General features: G+C 60.0%; 1 protein-coding gene across 1 annotated transcript in view; it reads right to left on the minus strand.

Moving 5' to 3' along the window:
- The window catches only part of DGAT1 (diacylglycerol O-acyltransferase 1), a 28,756-nt gene extending 22,391 nt beyond the window's left edge, over positions 1–6,365 (minus strand). Inside the window, exon 1 of the mRNA XM_038391161.2 lies at positions 6,034–6,365. Within this exon, the coding sequence (XP_038247089.2) occupies positions 6,034–6,365 (332 nt within the window). The remainder of the gene's footprint in view (positions 1–6,033) is intronic.
- Positions 6,366–8,569: the final 2,204 nt, after the last annotated feature.

An 8,569-nucleotide genomic window follows, 5' to 3' on the forward strand; every position in this document is an offset into this window, starting at 1 on the left:
CCTTACTGCCCCCCCAGATACCCACCTTCCTGCCCTATGCCAGTATTTCAGTCCCAGACAGGCAGAAACACTGAACCGCTGAAGAAATGGCCTTATTCCCCCAGAAGCAAAGGGCCCCCTGCACTCTTCTCACTGGCTGCCTCTCTAGCCAGGCATGCGGCACAAGGGGCTGACAGAAGACCCCAGCATGGTACATTTCAGACACTTGGGCTTCATTGCAGACACTTAGCTCCCCTTCTGCCACTCACCTCAGCACCATTTAGTGCCAGGCTGCGACACTTGGAGTCTTGGCTGCTTCCCACCCCCTCTGGGGTCCTCCTCTGTACAGCACAGGGGTGAGGGCAAAGTCCCGGCCACTGTTCCCCCTCAGCAAAGCCAGGGGACACCAAATTGTCATTTCCTCCATCACCAGAGCTGAGAACTGACTTCTCCCTGCAACCTTCCTCCTCAGGAGGCCAGGAGCAGCACCTCCAGCAAGGGGGATATGTGTGCCCTGTTAGATTACGCTCAACCTTGCCCCCAGGTGCTGCACCTGAGACTGCTCTAAAAGGTGGCTGCTCTCCAAACCTGATCAGAACAGGAAGTGGCTGGCCAGCCATGAGGAGAGAACAGGTTATAGACTATGTGTTTGCAGAGCAGGAGAGACAGCCAAGTCTGTGGCTTACAAAAATTAAACACTTGCACTGCTACAAGCACTATGACACCTTAGCATTTAAACGAGCTGTGGCCCGCAAGTGTCCCACCTTGCACTGCGATTCCATCAGCTCCTGTGCTGTGCTAAGCAGCAACCTGCTGCGTCAGTGCCGGGATTGAACGTTGAGAGCCACTGGGGTGGAGGTGGACTGCCAACTAGCATCACTGCTAGTGCTGCCGTCTTTCAGATGAGAAAAGACGGCCAATCTGACAAGTGTGAGAGATCCCATGGCAATCCGTAGGAAAGAGCGTTTCCCTGAATTCCCAGGGAAATGCCAACCCTGGTTACTCCCCCACCCCTCACCCTTTCAGTGTCATTTGGACGCAGGATTCTTTACTGTGTGTTCCACTGTGCTGTTAAACACCATCATGCAACACCCCAGAGAAGGCTGCATTTCAGTGGCAGATGAAGCAAGCCACATAAAAATCACAGAAGTGTAGGGCTGGCAGGGACCTCGAGAGATCAGCTGGTCCCATTCCCTGCACTCAAAGCAGGGCTACTAATAAACAGACCATTCCTGGCAGGTGTCTGTCTAACCCATTGATTCCACAATACCACAACCATAGGGGCTTCCAGCAGTTAAAGTGAGCGACAAGGGATGGTCCAGTGGTGCAGGCACAAGCCTAGGGCTACAGGTTCAATTCCTCTCTCCACCACAGGCAGCGGGTGATCTTTGGCAAGTCCCCTACTCAAAGCCTCAGCTCCCCAGCTGCACACCGGGGTAACGGCCCAACCCTGACAGAGGGGGAGGGAGGAGAAAGACAGGAAAGGTTGAGAGGTTCAGACACTGCAGTGATGGGGGCCAGGGGAGACGTGTTTTGGAATCCTCCAGAAGGCCAGCCGCGAGCCGTACACATGGCTAGGAACTATGTAGTCACTTGTCCTCCCTCCAGGAGGGACTCGCTTGTTCTCTCCAGTCCTAAGACCAGCCTGAGCTCAGAGCAGAGGCTGGCTGGCGCTGCCTTCATACAGAGTCTAAGACAGCAAGGCCCTGATCTGGGCTGCAGCCTCTTGGCACTACTGCCAGCAATTAGCTACAGAAATGCCACTGCCGTCTCCCGGTGAAACCGATCCTAGACCTTCAGCTCAGCTCCTGCACACAAGTCAGTTTGCTTGGGCCAAGATTAAGCAGCAGACTCAGTCATGTGCTTTTGTTCTCTGCACTCCAGATTTGGCAGCAAGTTTCACAGCTGGGTTCTATTATCAGCCTCCAGCAGGCAACTCACCTATGTCAGCTGTACAGGCTCATGCTCCCTCTGTAAAATCCCTAACTCCTGTGGGGTCTGAGACTGCACCTCCCCACATTCCCTCCCTGACACTAACTGAGAAGAGACAGGGCCTTGGATCACTGCTGGCATTTCTGCTTTAGGGCAAGTTTCACTCCCTCTATGCCTCTTTGCTGGCCGAGAAAGGCATACAAGCCAAACTCCCCTCTCCCAGAAGAGGGGCGGGAGTAGAGGATTCCTCCCATGCAGGGTGGGAGACAGGACTAAGACCAGCATGAAGGGTACATGTACAGTAGCTGACATGTTGGGTCCCCACCCACCCTTGGTACCACTGTCCCAGGCCACAAGGTGGAGAGATGCCCAAGCTTCCAGCACAGATTGGATCTGTATAGTTCGGAGAGAACTTTTGAAATCTTTGTTGACAGACCAGCTCAGGGAATCCTTGAGAAATTCGAGGGACAAATCCACTCTTGACGACACCTCCCAGGGTGCTGCTGTATCATCCAGCAAAGCCAGGAATGAGCGAGAGGAGAGGGCAGGGCAGGCATGCCAGTTGTCAGAACTGAGACCACGCCGGGAGCCTTGCCCTTACTGTCATGGGACGTCAGGCACAGCTACAGCGCCCATCGCTCTGGAGTCTCTACAGCAGTTCGCAAGGGGGGTCCTGCCATCAGGAGAGGGGGCCACAGCAAACCCTGGTGGGCAGAGGACACCAGTTTGCTCCACACCGCGTGACCGCACATGCACTATGTGTATGAGGTCACACTGAGGGGAGGATGCTGTTTTGTAGAGTGAAAACTGGCATCATCCATGCGGTCTGGGGACCTGGGAGGAAACCATTCATTTAAATGTTTCAGAGTAGCAGCCGTGTTAGTCTGTATTCGCAAAAAGAAAAGGAGTACTTGTGGCACCTTAGAGACTAACAAATTTATTAGAGCATAAGCTTTCGTGAGCTACAGCTCACTTCATCGGATGCATTCATTTAAATGGGGTTGTGCCAGCAGTTTGGGAACTCCTCCCCCCATCCACCACTAGTGAATTCACAGAACACCCTAGGGAGTCGGACTTCACACCCAGCAAGAGAAGGGAACAAAGTCACTTAACATCCAGAGACCACCATGAGCACCCAGCGCTATCAGCAGGGCTGAGAGGCCGAGTTTCAGGCCAGACAGGACCACCAGATCACAGGCCACCCGCACCCTAAACCCAGCTATGGAGTGGAGACCCACAGCAGACAGACTGTGTGCGCCACAGGCAGAGAACAGCAGGGACCCAGGGGCACTGGTGCCCGAGGCTCCCCAGGGGCAGGGAATGGATTCAGTGAGAGACACCCAGCTAATCCTGGCAAGTGACCCACACACTGCTGGGGAATGCAACGCCCCACCCAGAGTTCCCTGCCAGTCTGACCGGGGGAGGCCATGGTGGGGAGGGGAAAGAGAAGAGACACTCCCCTTCCCATGCCCACAGATAGATCAAGGAGACCCCAGCACGTGAGCAAGAACCAGCCAGCCAAGAACCTAAGAGGATGCTTGGTGCCAGCTCAGAGCCCTGGCTCACCTTGCCCAATGTCCCATCTCCTCAGGCACTCCCTGAGGCTTCAGAGAAAGCAGATAAACTCTCAGAATACACCAGGGCAGGGTGTCAGAGTCCCCGGGCGATGCTCTGGAACTGCTCCCTACGACGCCAGTCAAGACTCTAGGGAAGTCTCTTTCCTGTGAGCAGCCTGTCTGCAGGACACACAGCTCACACAACTTCCACCTTCCTGGGTCTGACCTCGGAGCATTCAGCATCCTCTGCCCCTCCGTGTGCTTCCTACAGTCCAACGAAGCAGGGTCCTGGGGAAGCCAGAGGGTCCTGCCCCCCAACTCCGCAGTCAGACGCGACTCTCAGCCAGCCAGTAAAACAGAAGGTTTATTAGACGACAGGAACATGGTCTAACACAGAGCTTGGAGGTACAGAGAACAGGACCCCTCAGCTGGGTCCATTTTGGGGGGCAGTGAGTCAGACAACCCCATCTGCACTTCACTCCTCATCCCCAGCCAGCCCAAAACTGAAACTCTCCCACCCCTCCTCCTCTGGGCTTTGTCCCTTTCCTGGGCCATGAGGTCACCGGATTCCTTTGTTCTCCAACCCTTTAGCTCTCACCTTGCAGGGGGAAGGGCCCAGGCCATCAGTGGCCAGGAAACAGGGTGTCGGCCATTCTCTGTGTCCAGACCCCTGCACACACCTGCCCTCTAGGGCTCTGCAACAATCAAACACCCTAGGTGTTGGGATAAGATTCTTAAGAACTGCATAGGGGAAACTGAGGCACCCCCACACTATTCAGAGGAAATATGAAGAACAGCCTTGTTTCGTCACGGGGGGTGGGCGAGAGAATCCCTTCCTGACCACTGCTGATGGCTGGCTGAAGCAGGAGCTTTAGGAATACAAGACATACATAATGCATCCGATGAAGTGAGCTGTAGCTCACGAAAGCTTATGCTCTAATAAATGTGTTAGTCTCTAAGGTGCCACAAGTACTCCTGTTCTTTTTGCGAAGACATACACTGGAAGTGAGCCCCAGGGTTGTGGAGCCCTGTCCCCCACCATCACAAGCAACCCAGTCATGCAATCGCACTCAGTTAGTGCAACCCCTGGAGAGGCTCTCCGATGACATGCCATGGAAAGCTAGCCAGTCAATGCTGATTTCTCCTCCCTGGTTACAAGTGCCAATTCGCAGGAGAGGCTGTTATAAATACACTGAGGAGGATCTAAAAATGCCACCATCACATTATGGGATTGTAGATCTCCAGGTGTGGTCCCAAGAGACCAGCCCCATATTAAGATGTGGTCCACGCTTTGCAGCCCAAGAACCCATTGCAGCAAATACCTCCCGCACTCTATCAAAACCAGCAGCGAGCAAGAGCAAGGTAGTAACCCTGTTCTAGCAGCCCGGCTTTAGGGCAGCATTTGATACGGTTTCACAAGATCCCTACCAGGGAAGTTCACTCAGGCTAGCTTGGATACAAGTGTTGCCATGTGGCCTGAAACTGGCAGAAAAAGGTAAACGAAGCGATGAATGGCAACATGTCCAGCTGGGGCGAGGCCTCAAGGGATCTGATCCAGTCAGGGCCAGCCTCCCTCACAATGCTAATCCTTCACCTCTTATAGGGCCGACCCCCTTTCCCGCCTCTCACCACACTTCCCAAACACAAGGCACAGCCTCAGTGCTCCCCTGTTGGAGCAGGCTGGGAAGGGAGCAGAGTACAGAGGATACACACAGGACACTACATTCAGAGGAGCAGCCAATGCAAGACAGAGATTAGAAATATGGGCATAAAACGAAGTAGAAGCCAAAGAGGGGAGACTCACTACACAGTCAGGCACCAATGGCCTAACCCAGTCAGAGCATGGGGACGAACCTGTTCTGGGCAGAGGGAATTTTAATTAAGGTCCTTGAACCATGCTCGGTGCTTATCGGCACGCACAGTTATCTGCTCCGGTGGCACAACCGCGTGAGTCAGACACATAACCGCAGCAGCTACGCTGCACAGCTAGCCTTAGACATCGTTAGGTTCAAGAGTCAACACCCAGTCACAACACTCACGTCAGGGTTACACTCAGCCCTTCCGATAGCCAGCGCTGGGTAGGTGGGAGCCAGCCTTCGGGGTACGAGGGCTCCCAGGGACACCAGAGCGCTCCCGGCGTGGGGGGCGCTAGGCATCGGGGGGGAGCAGGACCCGGCATGTTGGGGCAGCACTGGGGGGGGCTCTGAAGTCTGTCCCATTGCTGGGAGGAAGGACAAACGTCACCCCAGCTGGAAGAGGCCACCATGGGGAGGGGGGAGTCCTGGGCACATGGGCCCAAAGGAACACAGGGGACGGGGGGTCAAGGACCCACGCCAAGGGGAGTGGCGGAGGCCCCCAAGGCCCATGGGGAGGGTCCCCGTGGGGGCCTTGGCTACCGGCGCCCCGGGTGGGGCCCGGACTATAGGGGCCCCATAGACCCCTCCCTAGTGCCCAGCACCCCCGCGGGACACGAGCTATAGGAGCCCCATGCGAAGGGGCCCATTGACCGCCCCGTGCACAGCACCCTCGTGGGGGGGAGGGGCCCGGGCTCTCGGCCCCCCCTTACCTGAAGTCCCCGCAGTTGTCGGGGTCGCTCTCCGCGGGGGGCTCCGCTGCCGGCTCCGGGCCCCCCCGGGGCGGCTCCGCCACCCGCTCGGGCTCCCCCTCGGCCGGGCTGCCCGCGCTGGGCCGCCGGGGCCCGGAGCGCCTGCGGCGGGAGCCGCCCGCGCCGCGCTCGCCCATGCCTGGCTCTGCGAGCCCCGCCGCGCCGGCAGCCGCGTCCCTCTGCTCGCCGCGCCCCTCCAGCCTGCTCCGCCTGCCGGCCGCCGTACCCGCCCCGCGGCACCACGGGATATGTAGTCCCGGCCGCGCCCCAGCGAGGCTCCGTCGGCGGGGCATGCTGGGAGATGTAGTTCTAGCGCCCAGCCCCCTCGCGGCACCTCCATCCCCCGTCACTGCATCCCTCCGTGTCCCAACCACCTCACTGCATCCCTCCCCCCCGCATCTCTATCCCCCGTCACTGCATCCCTCCGTGTCCCAACCCCTCACCCGCATCCCCCTCACTGCATCTCTCCCCCCCGCACCTCCATCCCCCGTCACTGCATCCCTCCGTGTCCCAACCCCCTCACTGCATCCCTCCCCCCCGCATCTCCATCCCCCGTGACTGCATCCCTCCGTGTCCCAACCCCCTCACCCGCATCCCCCTCACTGCATCCCTCCCCCCCGCACCTCCATCCCCCGTCACTGCATCCCTCCGTGTCCCAACCCCCTCACTGCATCCCTCCCCCCCGCATCTCCATCCCCCGTGACTGCATCCCTCCGTGTCCCAACCCCCTCACCCGCAACCCCCTCACTGCATCCCTCCCCCCCGCATCTCCATCCCCCGTCACTGCATCCCTCCGTGTCCCAACCCCCTCACCTGCATCCCCCTCACTGCATCCCTCCCCCCCGCATCTCCATCCCCCGTGACTGCATCCCTCCGTGTCCCAACCCCCTCACCCGCAACCCCCTCACTGCATCCCTCCCCCCCGCATCTCCATCCCCCGTCACTGCATCCCTCCGTGTCCCAACCCCCCCACCCGCATCCCCCTCACTGCATCCCTCCCCCCCGCACCTCCATCCCCCGTCACTGCATCCCTCCGTGTCCCAACCCCCTCACTGCATCCCTCCCCCCCGCATCTCCATCCCCCGTCACTGCATCCCTCAATGTCCCAACCCCCTCACCCGCATCCCCCTCACTGCATCCCTCCCCCCCGCATCTCCATCCCCCGTCACTGCATCCCTCCGTGTCCCAACCCCCTCACCTGCATCCCCCTCACTGCATCCCTCCCCCCCGCATCTCCATCCCCCGTCACTGCATCCCTCCGTGTCCCAACCCCCCCACCCGCATCCCCCTCACTGCATCCCTCCCCCCCGCACCTCCATCCCCCGTCACTGCATCCCTCCGTGTCCCAACCCCCTCACTGCATCCCTCCCCCCCGCATCTCCATCCCCCGTCACTGCCTCCCTCCGTGTCCCAACCCCCTCACCCGCATCCCCCTCAATGCAGCCCTCCCCCCCGGATCTCCATCCCCCGTCACTGCATCCCTCCGTGTCCCAACCCCTTCACCCGCATCCCCCTCACTGCATCCCTCCCCCCCGCACCTCCATCCCCCGTGACTGCATCCCTCCGTGTCCCAACCCCCTCACCCGCATCCCCCTCACTGCATCCCTCCCCCCCGCATCTCCATCCCCCGTCACTGCATCCCTCCGTGTCCCAACCCCCCCACCCGCATCCCCCTCACTGCATCCCTCCCCCCCGCACCTCCATCCCCCGTCACTGCATCCCTCCGTGTCCCAACCCCCTCACTGCATCCCTCCCCCCGCATCTCCATCCCCCGTCACTGCATCCCTCCGTGTCCCAACCCCCTCACCCGCATCCCCCTCACTGCATCCCTCCCCCCCGCATCTCCATCCCCCGTCACTGCCTCCCTCCGTGTCCCAACCCCCTCACCCGCATCCCCCTCACTGCAGCCCTCCCCCCCGGATCTCCATCCCCCGTCACTGCATCCCTCCGTGTCCCAACCCCTTCACCCGCATCCCCCTCACTGCATCCCTCCCCCCCGCACCTCCATCCCCCGTGACTGCATCCCTCCGTGTCCCAACCACCTCACCCGCATCCCCCTCACTGCATCCCTCCCCCCCGCATCTCCATCCCCCGTCACCGCATCTCCATCCCCCGTCACTGCATCCCTCCGTGTCCCAACCCCTTCACCCGTATCCCCCTCACTGCATCCCTCCCCCCCGCACCTCCATCCCCCGTCACTGCATCCCTCCGTGTCCGAACCCCCTCACCCGCATCCCCCTCACTGCATCCCTCCCCCCCGCACCTCCATCCCCCGGGCACTGCATCCCTCCGTGTCCCAACCCCCTCACCCGCATCCCCATCACTGCATCCCTCCCCCCCGCATCTCCATCCCCCGTCACCGCATCTCCATCCCCCGTCACTGCATCCCTCCGTGTCCCAACCCCCTCACCCGCATCCCACTCACTGCATCCCTCCCCCCCGCATCTCCATCCCCCGTCACTGCATCCCTCCGTGTCCCAACCCCCTCACCCGCATC

Source organism: Dermochelys coriacea, chromosome 2 (assembly GCF_009764565.3).
Source record: "Dermochelys coriacea isolate rDerCor1 chromosome 2, rDerCor1.pri.v4, whole genome shotgun sequence".
Lineage (NCBI taxonomy): Eukaryota > Metazoa > Chordata > Testudines > Dermochelyidae > Dermochelys > Dermochelys coriacea.